The 18,534-nt window shown below is 49.7% G+C and overlaps 1 protein-coding gene across 1 annotated transcript in view; it reads left to right on the top strand.

Moving 5' to 3' along the window:
• Positions 1-3: 3 nt before the first annotated feature.
• Positions 4-18,534, top strand: part of LOC113992199 (S-adenosyl-L-methionine-dependent tRNA 4-demethylwyosine synthase TYW1) — a gene marked incomplete at its 5' end in the record, with an annotated part of 69,975 nt that continues 51,444 nt past the window's right edge. The window contains 5 exons of the mRNA XM_039390137.1: positions 4-24; positions 1,162-1,356; positions 2,735-3,016; positions 4,030-4,152; positions 16,616-16,739. Coding sequence (XP_039246071.1) covers positions 4-24; positions 1,162-1,356; positions 2,735-3,016; positions 4,030-4,152; positions 16,616-16,739 — 745 coding nt within the window. The remainder of the gene's footprint in view (positions 25-1,161; positions 1,357-2,734; positions 3,017-4,029; positions 4,153-16,615; positions 16,740-18,534) is intronic.

Here is an 18,534-nt window from a genome sequence, read left to right as displayed (position 1 = left end):
CCAGATGATTGTTTAGCAGAGGAGGTGGGTATGGCATAGATAGGAATAATAAATACAAGTTTTTTCCTGGGATTGTCAAGGCTGTTTTCCTCATTTATTTCTCTCCTGTTCTCCTGGAAATCCTCAAAGCTGTGTGTTGCAAATTGTTTCCCTGCTACAAAAGCAAGTGTAGCCCATCAGCCCTCAGCAGAAAAGACCAAAATTTTGAAAATTACTGGGAAAGCATCACATAGAACATTTTGAAGCTGACAGTGACCTTGTATGAGCCAGTTCTGTAACTCAGGGGTGACAGTGGCTGCACCAGGTCCCCTGTTCTCCGTGTGCACCTGGGGAAGGGTTTAAAGCCAGAACAAGCAGCTGGTGATGCTTCTGCAGCTTTTATAGGCTTACAAGTTAGAAACTCCTTGTGAGGTGTTTGGAGTAACCCTTGATGGGTTTTTCTTCTGTGAATATTGATGGTTTTAATTAATCCTAACAAAACTTTTTGGTTGTATCTCCCTGCATGTGGGAACTGTGTGTTGGAAGTTCCTGAGGTGGAAGTTTCAGTGTGAGTTGTCAGCACTGGATACTGCCCCTGACAAACCTGGAAATGCGAGGTTGGGAAGTTTTAGATATTTATCCATGGGGGACTTTGTGGTGAAGGAGTCTGTAGTTTTAAATATTTATCCATGGGGGACTATGGTGAAAGAGTCTGGTCAGGAAGCTGCTGACTGGGGAAGGAGTAATGGATACAAATTGAAAGAGGGGAAATTTAGGTTAGATATCAGGGAGAAATTTTTTTACTGTGAGGGTGGTGGAACACTGGCCCAGGTTGCCCAGGGGAGGTTGTGGATGCCCCAACCCTGGAAGTGTTCAAAGCCAGGTTGGATAAAGCCTTGAGCAACCTGCTCTAGTGGGAAGTGTCCCTGCCCATGGCAGGGGGTTGGGACTGGATGATCTTTAAGGTTCATTCCAACTCCTTAACATTGTATGATTCTAGGAAGATGTCCCATTCTGCTCACTGTGTCCCAGTCCAGGGGACAGGTCATTCACCACCACTGGGATTGTCACCTGCACCATCCCATCTTGTCTTTTGGTTCCTTCCAGCTGCCTCTTTTCCTGATGTCAGGGGTTTTTGATAATGCAGTGATCTTGTCTCTCCTGTTGTGTCCCTGTGGTCAGACAACCAGCAGGAACATCTGTGTGTTCCTGGTGGCCACGTACACGGATGGGCAGCCCCCGGAGAGCGCGGCCTGGTTCTGCAAGTGGTTGGAAGAGGCAGCCAACGATTTCCGTGTTGGGAAAACCCACCTGAAGGGGCTCAGATACGCCGTGTTTGGCCTGGGGAACTCGGTGTATGTGGATCATTACAACACAGTAAGTGTGTCCCCTGTCCTTCCTTCTTGGTTCCTGCTCCTCTGAGAGCCTCAGCTGGATGAACCGCTCCAAAACTGAGCGGTGCTGGTGGATTGGGTGGGAATTGCAGCTGTTTGCAGACTTGAGGGACTGGGTTTAGGGCACAAGTAGAATTACAGGATCGTCGAGGTTGGAAAAGGCCTCCAAGATCATTGAGTCCAACCTGTGCCCGATGCCAACCCTGTCCCCCAGCCCAGAGCACTGAGAGCCACCTCCAGTCCTTCCTCGGACACCTCCAGGGCTGGGGACTGCACCACCTCTCCAGGCAGCCCCTTCCAGTGCCTGACCACCCTTTCCATGGAGAAATTCCTCCTGATGTCCAACCTGACCCTCCCCTGGCACAGCTGGAGGCCGTTCCCTCTCCTCCTGTCCCTTGTTCCCTGGGAGCAGAGCCCGACCCCCCCCAGCTCCCCCCTCCTGTCAGGGGGTTGCAGAACCAGAAGGTCCCCCCTGAGCCTCCTTTTCTCCAGGCTGAGCCCCCCCAGCTCCCTCAGCTGCTCCTGCTGCTCCAGCCCCTTCCCCAGCTCCGTTCCCTTCCCTGCACATGCTCCAGCCCCTCAGTGTCTCTCTTGTCAGGAGGAGCCCCAACCTGCCCCCCAGGATCGAGGAGGTGCCCCAGCAGTGCCAGCACAGGGGGACAGTCACTACCCTGGGCCTGCTGCCACACCACTGCTTGTAGAAGCCAATGCCATTGGCCTTTTTGGCCACTTGGACAGGGCAACTTTGAAGCAATTGTGCTGCCCTTTTAAATGGGGAGTCCCATATGCACTGGGAGATGTGGGAATACACCTGGTAAACCCTTGCTGAGTTCATTTCCCAGCTTGGAAAGCTTTCTGTCAGCACCTGAGGGTACAGGACTGTAAATGTTCTCACTTGCTGCCTTCTAGTTTACAGGGCTTTCCTCAAACTTGGCTACTTTGTGTGTTGTGGATTTTAGCTTTATTCCCTGATGCAGATTGTGGCAGTATCTTTGCCTGGTCATTGGTGTCACCTCACTCATTAAAAATGGCATCTCCTGTCACCAGGTTGTTGTGTTTACAGCTGGGGCCATGTGAAACGTGTTACACACCTTGAGCAGCAGGCATCACACAGAGCAGCTTGTTCCCAGAGCTCATCCCTTGCCACACCAGTGTGACAGCAGAGGGATTTTCCAACAATCTGAGGGAGTGTGGGGCGTTCAGGCTGCCTTGTGTCTGCTGAGGGACTCCACGAGTCCCTGCCCTGCAGTCCTGTGCAGCTCCCTAGCTCTCCTTCCAGGCTTGATCCTTGCTTTTTTTTTTAGTTTCCTGCTTTCCTTTGGACTTGGTTTAATATCCCTGCCCCTTTGCTGCCGTCCCAGGTTGGCAGGAGGATGGACAGGTGGCTGTGGATGCTCGGTGCCAGCCGTGTGATGACCCGCGCCGAGGGCGACTGCAACGTGGCACAGAGCAGGCACGGCAGCGTCGAGGGCGACTTCGAGGCCTGGAAAGCCAAACTCCTCACTCGGCTCCAGGCCCTCTGCAGAGGAGAGAAGAAGCCCTGCAGCGGGAAGTGCAAGAAAGGGAAGTGCAAATCTCCAGGGAAGCAGAGCAGGGAGAGCTCGGATCACGAACGCGGGGCATCGGAGCACGAGAATACTGAGGTACAGCCACAGTCCTTGAGGCCTCAGGGCTGGGTCAGTGCCCCCCTCCTTCCTCCTCCAGCCCACGGGGATGCTGTGGGAGCCTGATACTTTGTTCTGGAGCAGAGGGGGATGAGAGATGAGAACCCATGGCTGATAATATGTGGAATGAACCATCCAAAAAGAATTAGTGCTGGACCCAGCTAGGTGGCATTTATGTGGTGAGGGTGTCTTCCTCCTGACTGGGGTGAGGTTTATGTTGTGGCAGATGCTCCAGTCTGAGTTCTGGGTTCTCATCAGAGCCTTTGCTTTGTCCCATGGCCAGGTGAAGCATTTAGTTCCCTGAGAGCAGTTAACCTGCTTCCACTTCATCCTGGTGCAGCTTAGCTTGTCTGCCTGCATCCCAGGGTTTTTCCAGAGACAACTTGGGGAGTGTTACCTGGGCAAGTCCTGTATTTCCTCTGTATGTATCTGCCTGTATTCATGTAGCTGGAGTGTTGATTGCAGATTTTGAATAAGAAATCTGCAGATTTGCAGATTTTGAATAAGAAATCCTCTTTCCTGCTCTCCAGTGCAAGATCCAGAGCTGCTGTGGCACTTTAACCTTCCCTCAAGCCATTTATTGTGGGTTGGGAATGTTTGCTGTGGCCTTGGGGAATTTTGTAGGACAGTAAGTGTCTCTTCTGGCTGATTTTGGGAGTGCTGGCTGCTGCAGGGGCAAGAGGAATAAATCTTGCTGTTACACCAGTGCTGTTGTGCTGTACCTTGGATTTGTACAGAAAGAGAGAAACCTTTCTGCTCTGTGGAGAGTTTACCTTGGAAAGCAAATCCCTCTCTCCTTGTTCATTCATCCAGGAGCACTTAAAGGGTTTAAAGGGCTTCAGGCTTCCATGTACATCCTTCAGGTTATTAGTAGGATATTCCTTGTTTTCAGAGGTCTTCACTAATAAGGAGAGTTATCTCACTTAGATAAAAGGTGTTATGTTTAACATTCAGATAAATTCTTAATTGTTTTTCTCTGATCTCTCCCACAGGCAGAGGAATTGTTTGAAACCAGTAGTGAGGAGGAAGCTGATGCTGAGGAAGCTGGAGGCACCAATTCTATCATTGATGTTGAAGATCTTGGCAATATCATGGGCCACATGAAGAAAGCAAAGGTACTGCTGTTCCTGTGGGTATGGAACGGTCAGGTCTTTGCCACTGATCGGTTGGATTGTTTAAAATATTATTGCCTGGATGTGAATCTGTAGGGTTTGGTTGTGGGAGAGTAAAATACGAGCTCTTGGAGAGCCTGTTCCAAAAAGTGACATACTTTGGAAGTGTGCTGGATGTAGGTACAGACCAACTGTGACTTGTTCCCCAAGCAGATGCTGCAGTGGTAAGGTGTTGTTTTCAGTCTGAGGGAAGATTTACACCAACCTCTGTCTGTAATTACACCTTCCTTACCTTGGGAGCCTCTGCAGTGTGGGCTTCCCACGGCTCTTTCCCAAGATGAGGCCCTGGCACAGGTTGCCCAGAGAAGCTGTGGCTGCCCCTGGATCCCTGGAAGTGTCCAAGACCAGGCTGGATGGGGCTTGGAGCAACCTGGTCTAGTGGAAGGTGTCCCTACCCGTGGCAGGGAGTGAGATGGTCCTTAAAGTCCCTTCCAACCCCAGCTGTTCTGGGATTCTGTGAAAATACAGAATACTGAGCTGAGATGGCAGCACTGGGACACCCCAAGCCAGGCCCTGCCTCACAGGAGGCTGTGTCTGGGGAGGGGACAGTGTTACAGGGAGGGCATTGGCATCTCTGTTCCTCACCTTAGGGAGGGGGAAGGAGGTAAATAAAACAATTCCTGCTGTTTGTTACAACCTCTGTGAGGAGAGCAGCCCCACTGACCTGGGGGCAAGGCAGGCTCTTGGGAGGGGACTCTGCCCCTGAGTTTGGATGGACTTGTGCACTGCAGCTGGTGAGGGGAGGGTGGCTGACCCTTTGGCTTTGATCTGGAGGGAGAAAGGATCAGTGTTTTCCCGGTGGAACTGTGGTCCTTTCTCCTCTCCCTCCTTCACTCACCACTAGAGGTCAGCAGCCAACAGGGAACTGCTGAATCCCGGGCCCAGGAAAGGGACGTGGTGACATCCAGCAGTTCTGTGGAGAATTAGGCACTGGCTTTTCACTGACTGACAAAATGTGGCAACACCATGATGGAGGAGTAGAGTAATGCAGGAAAACCACGTGTCATAGCCCAGTTTGTGAATAAAAAGTGAGCACAGCAATAAAATACTTCCTGCTCTTCGCTTCTCCAGCTCGTCGTGCTGGTGGTGAGCAGGGCTGAAGTCACTGTGGTGTGGGTTTATACACAGGCAGTGGAGATTCCCTGCTCTCTGTGCCTTTGTTTAAAGATTCAAACCACTTTCTCCTCAGCTTTCTTGCTGCTCTGCTCGGGCAGTGAGAGGCCTGTGTGTTGTACTTGCAATTCTGTAGTAACCTGTGTGTGTGTGTTGATCAGGTTCCTGTGGCTGTGACCCAAGTGCCTGCCCCTGATCAGTGGGGCAGCTGCTGTCTGAGCACAGACACTGCCCTCGAGTTGAGCTGTAGTGTCTGAGCACAGACACTGCCCTCGAGTTGAGTTGTAGTTTCTGAGCACACTCACCTCAAGTTGAGCTGCAGTTTGTGTCTGAACACAGACACTCACCTGGAGTTGAGTTGTAGTTTCTGAGCACAGACACTGCCCTCGAGTTGAGCTGCAGTTTTTATCTGAGCACAGACACTGCCCTCGAGTTGAGCTGTAGTTTTTGAGAACAGACACTGCCCTCGAGTTGAGCTGTAGTTTTTGAGCACAGACACTGCCCTCAAGTTGTGAGCTGTAGTTTGTCTGAGCACAGACACTCACCTGAAGTTGAGTTGTAGTTTCTGAGCACACTCCCCTCAAGTTGAGCTGCAGTTTCTGAGCACAGACACTGCCCTCAAGTTGAGCTGCAGTTTGTGTTTGAGCTCACACACTCCCCTCAAGTTGAGCTGCAGTTTCTGATCGTTTGAGCTTTTTCCTTGGAGGAGATGGCAAAGATGTTCTACTGTGCCAGGTGAATGTTGCCCTCTTGCAAATGGTTAAATCCTGAGGGTGCAAGTGTAGGTGTGGAATTGAAAGTCCACTCTCAGCGTGCCTGGAAGTGTTCTGGCCCTTTGGGATATAGGCTGTTGTCAGCTGATGGACAGGAGGCCCTAAAACTTGGATCAGCTTTTGTCACTGATGCCACAGAAGTGTGCTGCCGTGGGCATGTCCTTTTTTTTTTTTTTGGATTAAATTTAAGACCTTAAAAGCTGTAGTTCTCATTACTGGCCCCTTTATTCCCGTTCTGCTTGGCACATCTGCCCAGCTGCAATCCACAGTTCTGGTTTCATGCTCTTGCAACCAGAGCAGGGAATGGAGAAAGGGCCCTCTTGGGGTGATGTGTCAGCCTTCCAGGAGGGAGCCTGAGCTGATGGCCGTGCCTGGGAGGAAGGATGGCTTTGTCCTGGTGCTGACTCTGCTGGGGAATGTGCACATGGACAGGTTTGTGCAAACCCTCGAGCTGTGAGAGGACCCCATAGGTGCAGTTGTTTACTGTGATAAAAATGAATGCTGAGGACTGGATGTGAGAGAGCAGATGATCTGCATTTATGACAGTAATTCATCACAACCAGGCTCTCTTGCTGCCAGGCAGGAAGCTGTAGTTGTTCAAATCCATCTCAGTTGAAGTCCCATCCTCTCTTTGGAGGCTCTGAGTTTGTGCAGTGAGAAGTTTCCTGTGTCAGGTGAGTTGTGCTCTCCCTTTAGCCATCTTTCCTCTCATGGAATTCTGAACAGTATAAAATTAATCTGACATTTATTTTATGCTGAGGTAACTTGTTGTCCTGCAGTAAATCCTTACCCCCACAGGGGTTTCTACCTGAGCTATTCACATACAAGTTTCAGAGAAACTTGTGTATCTTCAGGGTTATATCACAGGCAGGTCTTCATCCTCAGAGTTACTTGGATTTGGAGTGGGCAGAAGGGTTTCCAGCACGAGTTTTTTGGGTGTCAGTGTTGTGTGGTCACCCCTCTGCACGTGGGGGGTGGAACAGCAGGTCCTGCCTCGTGCAAGGTAGACAATTTGAAATGTTTTAAGGCCCAGCTTTGACCTCTTCTGTGTTGCCTCTTGTGTGATTCACTAGCACAGATGGTCATAATTCCTTGTTGTCTTCCTTTTCTGGACTGGCAGTGAGGCTGTGGAGGTGAGTGTGACTAATAAATGTCCACTCACATCTCTGCAGGTCATCTTAATTTAATTTTGCATCCATCTCTTGTTACCTGACTTGATGGAAATCAAGGCTGAGTTTTCTTTTACAGCTTTTTTTTTTCCTCCCACGTGCTGCAGGCTCATTGCATTTTGTAAAGTATTGTCAGAGGGCTTGGAGCAGGCCCTGCATCCTTGCAGTCATTTGGATCAGGCAGGTGGATTCAGGAGTTCAGGGGAATGCCAAAACCTCTCTTCCTGCTTGAGTTGCAGCTATTCCATACTCTCCCTTAGAGAAGAGATGGAGTTTTAAAGAGTTGCTGAGGGTAAAGTTCCACAGTTCAGGGTGATGGTGCCTCCTGCACATGGAATCTGAGCACAAAAATTTGCCCCAAGGTCGGGTGTATATTGGTAATACATTCAAATATATTAAATGCCAGCTGATACAACAGTGAATCCCACCCTTAGTGCACCAAATCCTGTAATATGTGGTGGTGGTTCTTGGTGGATTTAAGAACTAGGTAGATTTTGAGTTTTACAGTTGGGCCACACTTTCCCTGTCCTCCAAAGTTGCTCCCCTGGATGTATTTATCAGATGAAAGTGAACTCTAAAGGGTGTGTTTGTGGCCTGTAAGATGTTATTAATCACAGGGACACCAGTTCTTGCTGCAGATTATCTCCCCCAGCTGGGAGATTGATCTGTCTCTCTAGTTATCACAATCAAGACTCATTCCCAGGGAATGGAATGACTTTATTAACCTTCACATTTATAAACTTCAGCAGTGAGTAACAGCAATAATAATGTCCTAATTCCTTCTTTGTGATGGGCTGGGAAGTAATCAAATGGGCATGTTTTGTTGGCACAGTTTTGAGATTAATGCTGTTTTGTTCTGAAACAAAAAGGTTAATGATGCTGACAGTCTCATTTGCAGTATAGATAGAGAGGGGGGTGTTCTTAGGAGTTTCTAGGAGCCAAAATCTCCCCCAGAGTGTGTTCAAGGAGTTTCTATGTCCATTTGCCCCAGGAGAGCTTTCCTGATCCCCTTTGGCACTGTTCCCTAACAGGTCAGCCATGTCCCACCACTGTGACTGTAAATCCCACCTCTTCCAATGCTCCCTAAGAGCCCTTGGAGTGTGTGGCAGCTGTGGGAGACCAAATGTGGGGTGAAGGAACTCCTGCTGAAGCTGCCTGGGGTGTGGTTGGGAGGGGGCAGTGGGCATTAAGGGATTTAAGGCACAAGGTTTACAGACCAACTTGGTGCTGCAGGTAGAAACTTTTTAGAGTCTGAAAGAATCATTAGCCATATTTTAACCCAATGGAACAAAGTTTGGGTGCTTCACTGTCAGTTGAAATGGATGTGCACATTTAGAGCCTCTCCAAAAACTTTCAGTGGGTGGAAGATTCCTTTATGACAAGTGAGCCCTTCTCTGCAGCAGCTCAGTCTCTGGATTTTGACCTGTGCTACTCTGGCTCAGAATTCAGTTTACATTTTAAAATAAGCTTTAGAAAAATGAGAATTTAACCTCTTAGGGACCACTTCCAACATGAAATCTGGATTTGTCACAGGGACACTTCACCCTTCTCCTTTCCTCTGTTCAAATCTTTATTCTCTGGCTATTGGAAAGAATTGTAATTCCTAAACAACATTACAAGAGATCTTGAGGTTTGCTTTTTCTGAGTAAGGCTTGTGAGTGCCCAAGGGGAAAAAAAAAAGAAGGGAAAAAAGCCCTAAAAATAACTTTAAAGGTAACCTCTGGCTGGATGTTCTGAGTGTGGTGTGATAGTGGCTTCCTTTGTAAGAGGATTTGAGATCTCTGAATGAAAACTGCTTGCCCTGAGGGTAGATCCCATATCCTGTGTTGTTCTTTACTGGGTTGTAAATTAATCAGTAATTGGTTGGTGTAGCAGAGCTGAGAGATATAAAAAATGCTGGCAGACTGAAGTGCCCCTTGAGTGTTTGGCTTCCTCTTTATTTGCAGCCTTTTCTTGACCACATCCATTGTTGGAGGTGACCAGCACTGGCCCTGCAGCCCCCCCAGCCCCTCTGCTCAGCATTTCCCACCACTTTGGTGCTCCATTTCTCAGGTGTCTTTTTTTTCCTGTGTGTTTTTTAAGGTTCTTGCCAGTCCAGTGACAGAGTTGAGCAGAATTCCACAATTCCATGCAGCAGAGCCCCTCTGCTCTGGAGCCAGGCTGGGAGAGCTGGGGGGGGTCACCTGGAGAAGAGAAGGCTCTGGGGAGACCTGAGAGCCCCTTCCAGGGCCTAAAGGGGCTCCAGGAGAGCTGGAGAGGGACTGGGGACAAGGGATGGAGGGACAGGACAAGAGGGAATGGCTTCCCAGTGGTTTAGATGGGATATTGGGAAGGAATTGTTGGCTGTGAGGGTGGGGAGGCCCTGGCACAGGTTGGGCAGAGAAACTGTGGCTGCCCCATCCCTGGGAGTGTCCAAGGCCAGGTTGGAGCAACCTGGGCTAGTGGAAGGTGTCCCTGCCCATGCCTGGGGATTGGAATGAGATGACCTTCAAGGTCCCTTCCAACCCAAAAAAAGGTACCTGAACTCCATGCCAAGGCTGAGAAAGTTGGGCCTGTTCAGCCTGGGGGAGGGAAGGTTCTGTGGAGACCTCACAGCACCTTCCAGGATCTAAAGGGGCTCCAAGGCAGCCAGGAAGGGACTCTGCATCAGGAACTGCAGTGACAGGACAAGGAGAACGGGTTCCAACTCAAAGAGGGGAAATTTAGGTTGGGTATTGGGAAGGAATTGTTCCCTGAGAGGGTGGTGGGGCCCTGGCACAGGTTGCCCAGAGAAGCTGTGGCTGCCTCTGGACTCCTGGAAGTGTCCAAGGCCAGGTTGGAGCAACCTGGAAGATGTGGAAGGTGTCCCTGCCCAGGGCAGGGGGTGGAACAAGATGAGCTTTAAGTTCCCTTCCAGCCCAAACCGTTCCATGATTCCATGGTGTTTTGACCACTTGAAAACTTGGTGAAAACTTTTCACTTGAAGTGAAAAGCTCTTTTAGTCCTAAACTGTCAGGAAAAGAAATGGTGGAGTAGAGGAGTCTTTTACAGAACCATTTTAAGGAAAATCTCCAAAATATGGTAAGAGTGTGTGCTGCCTGCTTTGAGTGTGAGAGAGCAGAAGAGACTGGAATGGAAAATCTTACTGGTTTTAAGTTGGGCAGTTTGGGACTCTTGTTAAATCCTGTTACCTGGGTCTTAGTTCTGATTTTTATAGCAGAGAAGAAAGGAATAAAATGAAAATATATGTCTCAATTTTCAAGTCTAAGAAGTCACTTTTGTGTGGACACAGACACATTTTTAGTTTTGACTCTTTGGGTTCCTTTGAAAATCAATCTTCTTTATGGTGTGTCCGAGGAAGTTTCCCAAATCAAACAGACACTGACAGGCTCTGGGAGCTGAGTGTGAAATGGAGCTGTGGTTTAATGACACCTTGTAAAACCTGCCCTACAGCAGAGCCATCTGAAACCCCCCTGTAACCCTGCAGAGGGATTTTAAAGTTGTGAGCTGGGAGGGTTTTTTCTTGCCCTTGAGGATTTTGGCTGTTGTTAAACCTGCAGTGTTGGACATTGTGGGATTATTTATCCTTCTGCTTTTCGTGGAAGATGCACAGTGTCCTTTCAGACTGATTCACTTGGATGGCAGCATAAGCTTCTGTCACTGCTTGTCTGCATGAGTTTGGGATTTAAAATGATGCTGGATATGTCCAAAAAATCTCAGCACTGACTTCTCAAACAAAGAGAAAATGGAAGATTCCCTCTGTGGGGACAGAGCTGCAGGTCTGTTCAAACATCCTCTCTTTGGGTGGCAGCTGGGATCTGCTGCCTCAGAGTAACACCAGGGACCTTCTGGTGCCCTGCAGAAGGGGTGCCCTGCAGAAGGGGTGCCCTACAGAAGGGGTGCCCTGCAGAAGGGGTGCCCTACAGAAGGGGTGCCTACAGAAGGAGGGTAGCAGGAGGTAAGGAAACTTTCTGTTACCCTGCCCTACGTAGGGAGTGAGATGTGGATGGAGCTTCCTTCCACTCCCTCATTGAATATTCCCAATGGTTTCTACCCCAGCAGGGAGAAATCTTACTTCTGGGGTTGTTTTTTTTCTAATTTTTTTGCTATCAGTCAGAACTTCTGAAGGACTTTCCCCATTTTGAAGGGGCCCTACAAGTAAGATGGGGAGAGACTATTTCCAAGGGCCTGGAGTGGCAGGACAAGGGGCAATGGCTTCCCACTGCCAGAGGGCAGGGTTAGATGGGACATTGGGAAGAAATTGTTCCCTGGGAGGGTGGGGAGGCCCTGGCACAGGTTGCCCAGAGAAGCTGTGGCTGCCCCATCCCTGGAAGTGTCCAAGGTCGGGTTGGACAGGGCTTGGAGCAACCTGGGCTAGTGGGAGGTGTCCCTGCCCATGGCAGGGGGTGGGACTGGATGGTCTTTACAGTCCCTTCCCACCCAAACCATTCTGGGATGATTCTATGGTTTAAGGGCCACTTCTTGACAGCACAGGTCATGATTTTTACTTCTGGCCAAGCCACCTCGTGTTTCAGTCCTGGTGAGGTGATGGATTGCCCTGTTCCATCTCTCAGCTCTTCGCTTTGGTTCAGGCTCCTGTGCTTCACTGGGCAGCAGTGGTGGTGTGGGGACGTAGCCTGGGATTATATTGACTCTGGCAACTCTTTTTAATAAGATTTTCTTGCTGTTGGGCTGTTTGCTGGTTCACAGCTCACTCAGGCCAAGTTTCCAGCATTCATCTTTGTGTTCCCTGTGAAGGCTCCAAGCCCTTTCTGCTGTGAGTGACAGCAGGGAGAGCAGGGTGGCTGTGGGACTGACAGGGTGTTTATCCACGGGCTGAGTGAGCTGCAGCTCTGTCTGTGCCTGTGACAGCTGGGCTGTGACAGCCAGAGCTCTGAACCTGGAGCAGGACAGTCCACAGAGCACCTCTGCTCCTCTCAGAGAATCCCAGGATGTGCTGATCTGGGAGGGACCCCCAAGGATCCTGGAGTCCAACCCTCAGCCCTGCCCAGGCCCAGCCCCAAGAGTCACCCCCTGTGCCCCAGAGGATCAGCCAAACCCTCCCTGAGCTCTGGCAGCCTTGGGGCTGTGCCCACTGCCCTGGGGAGCCTGGGCAGTGCCCAACCAGCCTCTGGGGGAAGAACCTTTGGCTGAGATCCAACCTGAGCCTGCCCTGACACAGCTCCAGCCATTCCCTGGCTGCTGTCCCTGGTCCCCCCAGAGCAGAGCTCAGTCCCTGCCCCTCCTCTGACCCTGCCCAGGCAGTTGTGACTGCAATGAGATCTCCTTGTGCTCCAGAGTATCCCTGTGGAAGCCTGCTCCCTGGCCCTTCTTTTCCATGTGTTTTAGCCTTACAGGAAGGTTGTTTTGTAAGGAAACAAGTGCCATTTCTGTGGGCAGCCTGATGTCTCATCAGCTTCCCAAGTCCCCACGTGGCTCTTGCCATCCCTGACAGATGAGCCCCAGGGAGGGGAAAAGCTGTCAGCATTCCTGGCTGTCCTCCTGCCCCTGGAGCTTTGCTTGCTGTGAACTTTAACTCTTCAGTCATGTAATTCATGAACTTTAGTACTTCATTTAACAGCTCCCCAGGGAAACTTTTGCTAATCCTTCCTGCTGCCAGGCAACCTTTTCCTGAGAGCCCTGCCAGTGTTTTCCCTCAGCTCTGGTTCTGTTAGTCCTGGCTCCAGCCCCTGATGTATCACTGTTTTCCTAATGCTTGTGCCTTTCATTTGTTAAAAGATCCTGGAGCCTTTAGATGGATGAGGCTGTAAATCATGGCAAGGCCAAGGGTTCCCTCTTGTCTGATCACTGAGAGGTTAAGCAGGAAAGAAATTTAGTCAAAATTGGGGTATTCTGGGTGTCATTTTTCTTCTCAGAGTAAAAGCTTCTGGGGGAACTTTGTTTTTTCAGCCGCGGCAAATCAACAAGTAGAGCCATGAGGCTGAAAGTGCTAAATTAAGTTAATTTAGGGAATCATATAGAATGTGTTTGGGTTGGAAGGGACCATCTTGTTCCACCCTCTGCCATGGGCAGGAACACCTTCCACTAGCTCAGGTTGCTCCAAGCCCTGTCCAGCCTGGCCTTGGACACTTCCAGGGGTCCAGAGGCAGCCACAGCTTCTCTGGGCAACCTGTGCCAGGGCCTCCCCACCCTCCCAGGGAACAATTTCTTCCCAATACCCAACCTAAATTTCCCCTCTTTGAGTTGGACCCCGTTCTCCTTGTCCTGTCACTGCAGTTCCTGATGCAGAGTCCCTTCCTGGCTGCCTTGGAGCCCCTTCAGCTCCTGGAAGGTGCTGTGAGGTCTCCACACAACCTTCCCTCCCCCAGGCTGAACAGCCCCAACTTTCTCAGCCTTGGCATGGAGTTCAGGTACCTTTTTTTATTTTTCTCCCCCCCCCGCAATATTAATTTGCAGGATATTTGATGTAACAAAATAGAAACCAGGGAGATACTGGGCACCTGGACATCCTGGAGACAGCTCTCCAAAGAGGAGAAGTAGCAGCAGCACATCCTGTTGGTCACACTTGGATGCAGCTGGGGCTGAGTTTGGGAAGCAAATCTGTAGGAAACCCTTTGAAACACTTGGAAGGTGATTTATCCAAGTGGCAGCAGCACCTCTGCCTTGGCAGGGGGTGCTGAGCCCCTTTTTGGGATTGTGCCCTGTGTCAGATGCTCTGGACCCCTCAGAACTGGGTGCTCTGTGCCCACAGGGGCTGTGCTGCTCTGCCTGGATGGCAGGAAAGGGGAAGAGATTCCTCCTTCCCTTCACCTCCATCTGAGGTTCAACTGCTTTTATTCAAATCAAACCCAACCCCCTGTCCAGCCAGATTGCTGTGGAGCTCTGCTGAGTCCTGATTCCAGGGAATCCGGGTGTATCCATAGGTTTCTCATCTGTAGGTTCTCTTCTTTGGGAATACACACCAGGGGATAACTCTTCATTTTTCTGGCAGTGAAAAAATGGCCTGAAAAGCTGGCTCTTGTCACTGCTTGCTTGATTTGTTATGGAAAGGCAGGAATTTGCCTTGGATTTACTACAGGGCTCTCTGCTAAGTCACCACAACTGGAGAAGTTTGCTCTGTGCAAAGTTAACTTTTGTTCTCTTCGCTCCAACCCTAAATAATAGATATGAAAGGTTTATTAAGCAAATAAATACAAATCCCTGGGCTGGGAATTCCCATTTCCCACACAAGGAGTGTCTGAAGCCCATCACTTGCCAAAGGGAACGAGTCAGGAATTGCAGCTCAGGGAAAAACACAGGATTGTTTTGTTTACAGGCTTTGACATCAGGGTGTGGGGAGGGAAAATTATGATCATCTCTGGGAGGGGAAAAATGATTAGTGAACTGTATTTCTGCTCTACCAGAATGGGATTTTAGGTGCCTTTTTTCAGACCCTGCAGTGACAGGGAGGTAGAAATGCAAATGCTTTAAATGCAGAAAGACTCCTTCCATATCTGGAGAGTGTCTTGGGTGGGATGTCTCATTTGGAATTAAATCAATTTGCTGCATTTTAAATGTTGTGATGTGCTCCCTAATGTAGGGTTAGTTCTTCTGGGAGAATTGGCCTGGCATGAGATTACAGGGCACGTGTCCATGTTTGAATCCTTCTGAGCATTTTGAGTGGCTCCCAAATCTCAGAATCATGGAATGCTTGGGGTTGGAAGGGACCTTAAAGCTCATCCAGTCCTACCCTCTGCCATGGGCAGGGACACCTTCCACTAGCCCAGGGTGCTCAGTCTAAGGCAGAGCCTTTCCTTGGGCCTGGTTCTGCCTTAAATGATGACTTGTGGCAGGAGAAACTCTTTATTTAACACTTAATAGATAAAATCTTCATCTTCCATCTCCTTCCTTCCTTATGCATGAGGCTTTCCCAGCAATATTAATATTGTACTGTTGAAGAGATAAATGAAGATCAAGGCTCAAGAAATGAGCTTGTAAACCCACCAAATGACAGGTGATTATTAGATGTAGCCTTTGAGGGGAGTTTGGATGTGTTATAAAACCCAAGGAATTCCCTCCTGGAAGCTCAGCAAACTGAGTGTGAGGAAGCAGAAGATGGACACAGCTTTCTCCTTCAGGAAGGACCATGTTGTGGTTGTTGGAAAAGATCTTCCTGCACAACATCTCTGAGCCTGCGAGCCCAGTTTTATCCAAAATGAGTAAGGAAGGCAATAATCTCTGTCCCTAAATATTTTACTCTCCTGCTTCCTTCTCCAGTGCTTATCAGGAACTGTTTTGTCCTTTAATGTCTGGGTCTATGTGTGTGGGGGTTTTTATTACTACTTCTGATTTTTTTTCAGAGGCACCTTTTATTTTCTCAGGTACAAAATAAGCCTGTTTACATCCAGGAGCAGCCAAATTCCTTTCCCTGCTTGGGAAGAACAGTCTGGCAAGTCAGGAGCACTGGTTTCCTTAGTGATGCTGACAGTTGGTGGGCAGACTCAAAAACTGGAAGCATTTCTATGAACTTCTTGATGCCTTTGGCACAAAAGAGCCTTGGCTGTGAACTACCCTCAGTTTTGTGCAGACAAAATGTCCTCTGCTTGGTTTTGTTTGTTGTTTATCCATAACTCCCGTAATAAAAGCCATAAAGAGCTGACAGATTACAAGTTGCATGAAATATCCAAGTCATTATTTACACTTTGATGCTTCTTTGTGCAGACATGAGACAATAAATACCCAGAAAGTCTCAGAAGTGACACTCAGCGGGGGATTCACCACTTTTTACGTGCCAGGGTTTGCTTCTCCTGCTTGGAACCGTATCCTAATACCTGATATTCCTTGCCTTTGGTTTTTAGTGAGCTCCAAGGGCTCAGCTGGAAGCCAGACTTCCATGGGATGCTGCTGGAGTTGGCTGTGGGGCAGGGAACAGCCTTTCCTCGCAGGGTCTTTGCTGGTGGCTGAATTTTGGTGGTGCCTGTGGGTGCTGCCTCGGGGGCTTGTGGAGAGCACAAATTCTGCTCTGTGAACTCCTGGGCTGGCACTGGAGTGGTGTGGGTTCCTCTCCCAAATATGTGTCACTCCTTGTGGAGATAAGGGGTGGTTGTGCAGCCATGGAACGCTGGGGCTTAAATCCTGGAGTCCCTCTCGCTCTTGGATGGGATTTAACACCCTGTTTGTTAAAACGTCCTTGAGAATGTCATTGCTGTGTTAGTAGAAAAAAATCCAGTGTGTTGTGGGGTTTTTATTTCAGATTTACTGTCCTAAATTACCAAAGGGCCAGAGTCTGAAGGGAAAAGGGATAAAATGCAAGATTACACCAAAGCAGGAATTGCTGTGTGGGCACTTGCCACTGGTTTAACTGAACTGTGCCACAGTGTTTCAAGTGTGATGCTGGAATGTAAATGGTTGTAATTCACTGTCTTTGAACAGAGAGAACATGAGCTCCAGGAAGGAGATGTTGGAAGGAGAGAGAACCCTGGGAAGAAGGATGAGGAGGAGGAGGAGAAGAGGGAGATGATAACGCCGGCCCTGAGGGACGCGCTCACGAAACAAGGTGAGGCTGCACAGCCCTGGGGGGGACAGGACTGGGGGGTTTGGGAGTGGACTTTGACCAGAGCAGTGGAAGGGGGTGTTCTTTGTGTGACAGAGACTGCTCTGGACCCTCAGTCATGGCAGGACAAAGACCACAGAACACAGGATAGCTGGGGTTGGAAGATCATCCAGTCCAACCCCCTGCCCAGGCAGGGTCACCTGGAGCAGGTGACACAGGAACACAGGTTTGGAATGTCTCCAGAGGGGGAGACTCCACAGCCTCCCTGGGCAGCTGTTCCAGTGCTCTGCCACCTCATGTGGAAGTTCTTCCTCATGCTGAGGTGAAACTTGTGGTTTAGTTTATGGACATCATTCCTTGTCCTGTCACTGGGCACCACTGAGGAGAGTTTGGCACCATCCTCCTGGCTCCTACCATGGAGGTATTTGTATGGATTGATGAGATCCCTGCTCAGCCTTCTCTTCTCTAGACAAGGCCCAGCTCCCTCAGTCTCTGCTCATCAGAGAGAGGCTCCAGACCCCACATCACCCCTGTGGCCTCCTGGCCCTGCTCCAGGAGCTCCCTGTCCCTGCTGTGCTGAGGAGCCAGAGCTGGGCCCAGCCCTACAGATGTGCCTGCCCAGGGCTGGGCAGAGGGGCAGGATCCCTCCCTGACCTGCTCCAATGCTCTCCCGATGCTCCCCAGGATCCCATTGTCCCTCCTGGCCCCAGGACACACTGCTGGCTCATGACCAACTTGGAGTTCCCAGGGTTTAAAGTATCAGCCTGGGAGTGATGCTGATGCCTCCAGCTCCCAGAGTGGAGGTTCCTCAGAGAATATTTCAAGATCAGCTTTGCACCTCTGTTTTCCCTTTAGTCCCCTGCTTTTATTTCAGTTTCAAACTCTGATTTTGTTACTGAAACGTATTTCCAGACTAGGAACGAGTTCAAACTAATTTTAAACTAACCATCCACCAGATGATTAGGTCAGTGAGCTCTGGAGAACAGTTGGAATGAATTTCATGACTTTTTTAAAGCAAAGGACAAGCATGAGAGGAGCCAGACTGAGCCCTGGAAAGGTGATGGAGCTTCCCCTTGCTGCTCAGGTGGAGTCTGAAGGCAGTTTAGTCTAATTTCTTTTATCTTAGGAGAGAGTGTGCTCAGTTCTGTTGCTAAATCAATATTATGGAATCGTTAAGGTTGGAAAAGGTCTTTCAGATCAAGTCCAACCACCCACCCCGTGCCACCACCACGTTCACCACTAACCCACGTCCTCAAGTGCCACATCCACATGGTTTTGAACACTTCTAGGGCTGGTGACTCCACCACTGCCCTGGGCATCTCTCCTGGTGCTTCTGAGCAGGCCCTTGTGGTCCCTGAGAGCCGAGCTCTGAAGTTCTCCCCATGTGATTGTTGTTTTCGGACACAGGACCCCGGGTGGGCTCTGGTACCTGTGCTACTGACCCCTGAGAGGGAGAGTGGGTGGTTTTTGGCACCCTGCCCTGCCTTTTTTGGGGTGCAGGGCTCTGTGCTGGCCCTGGGTGGTATTTGTAGGGTTGTAGGAGTGTTTGTCTCACCCAGTCACTGTTGGTTTGCTTTTGGGGCGTGAATGAAACTTTGCTTTTTTAAGAAGTGGCCATTTGGCAAATGGAAGGTCACCTTCCTCCCATCGTTTTTTTGACACAGGGGAAGGCTCCCTAGGGAGTTTTGGTTTCCTTGTGGTGCTCCAGGGACATAATTCATTATCCTGATTAGTGGGTCCATATTTCTCCCTTCCTTTGGCATTCTGGGTAATGCCAGTATTGGATCAACCAGTAGGA

This window comes from Pipra filicauda, unplaced genomic scaffold, assembly GCF_003945595.2.
Source record: "Pipra filicauda isolate LSUMZ 115617 unplaced genomic scaffold, ASM394559v2 scaffold802_size80185_pilon, whole genome shotgun sequence".
Classification (NCBI taxonomy): Eukaryota; Metazoa; Chordata; class Aves; order Passeriformes; family Pipridae; genus Pipra; species Pipra filicauda.
This window is presented reverse-complemented; position numbering and strand designations above follow the sequence as displayed.